Here is a 489-nt window from a genome sequence, read left to right on the forward strand (position 1 = left end):
TGCCACCCCCCACGCCTGCCGCTGCTGCACCCCCCAAGCTGCGCTTCAAGCGGCGCTGGAGCGAGGACCGGCGCCTTGAGGCCTCCGCGCCCACCCCTGCCGATGACAAGAAGGCCAAGGCCGAGCCAGGGCCCGAGCTGCAGCTTGCCACGGCCCAGCTCTCCCTGGAGAACCGGGACTGCTAGACCCCCTCCTCACTGCCTTATTGCCCCACCCTGTGCTGGGGGGGAGCCTTTATACCCCTCTCATCGTTACTGGGGGGGTTGGGGGGCACATCGGGGACCTCTATGCCTATACATATATAAATACCTATAGATATCTCCTATTTTTCAGCCCCCCCGCCCCCCTGCTGCATGGGGATTGCCCCCCCTTTGTTTATAGTGAACTTGCTGCCTTGTTTTGGGGGGTCCTGGCCCCCCCAGGCCTTTTTTGGAAGCACAAGAAGCAGATTTCCCCCCCCCCCAGTCGGGCCCCTTTTCTCCCGGGGGG

At 63.4% G+C, this 489-nt stretch overlaps 1 protein-coding gene across 1 annotated transcript in view; it reads left to right on the top strand.

Moving 5' to 3' along the window:
* ERF (ETS2 repressor factor) overlaps nt 1-483 on the top strand; it is a 2416-nt gene extending 1933 nt beyond the window's left edge. Inside the window, 1 exon segment of the mRNA XM_025195429.1 lies at nt 1-483. This exon segment is cut by the window's left edge and continues 111 nt beyond it. Within this exon segment, the coding sequence (XP_025051214.1) occupies nt 1-185 (185 nt within the window). The 3' untranslated portion in view covers nt 186-483.
* The last annotated feature ends 6 nt before the right edge of the window (nt 484-489 follow it).

Source organism: Alligator sinensis, unplaced genomic scaffold (genome assembly GCF_000455745.1).
Source record: "Alligator sinensis unplaced genomic scaffold, ASM45574v1 scaffold1575_2, whole genome shotgun sequence".
In the NCBI taxonomy this organism is placed as follows: Eukaryota; Metazoa; Chordata; order Crocodylia; family Alligatoridae; genus Alligator; species Alligator sinensis.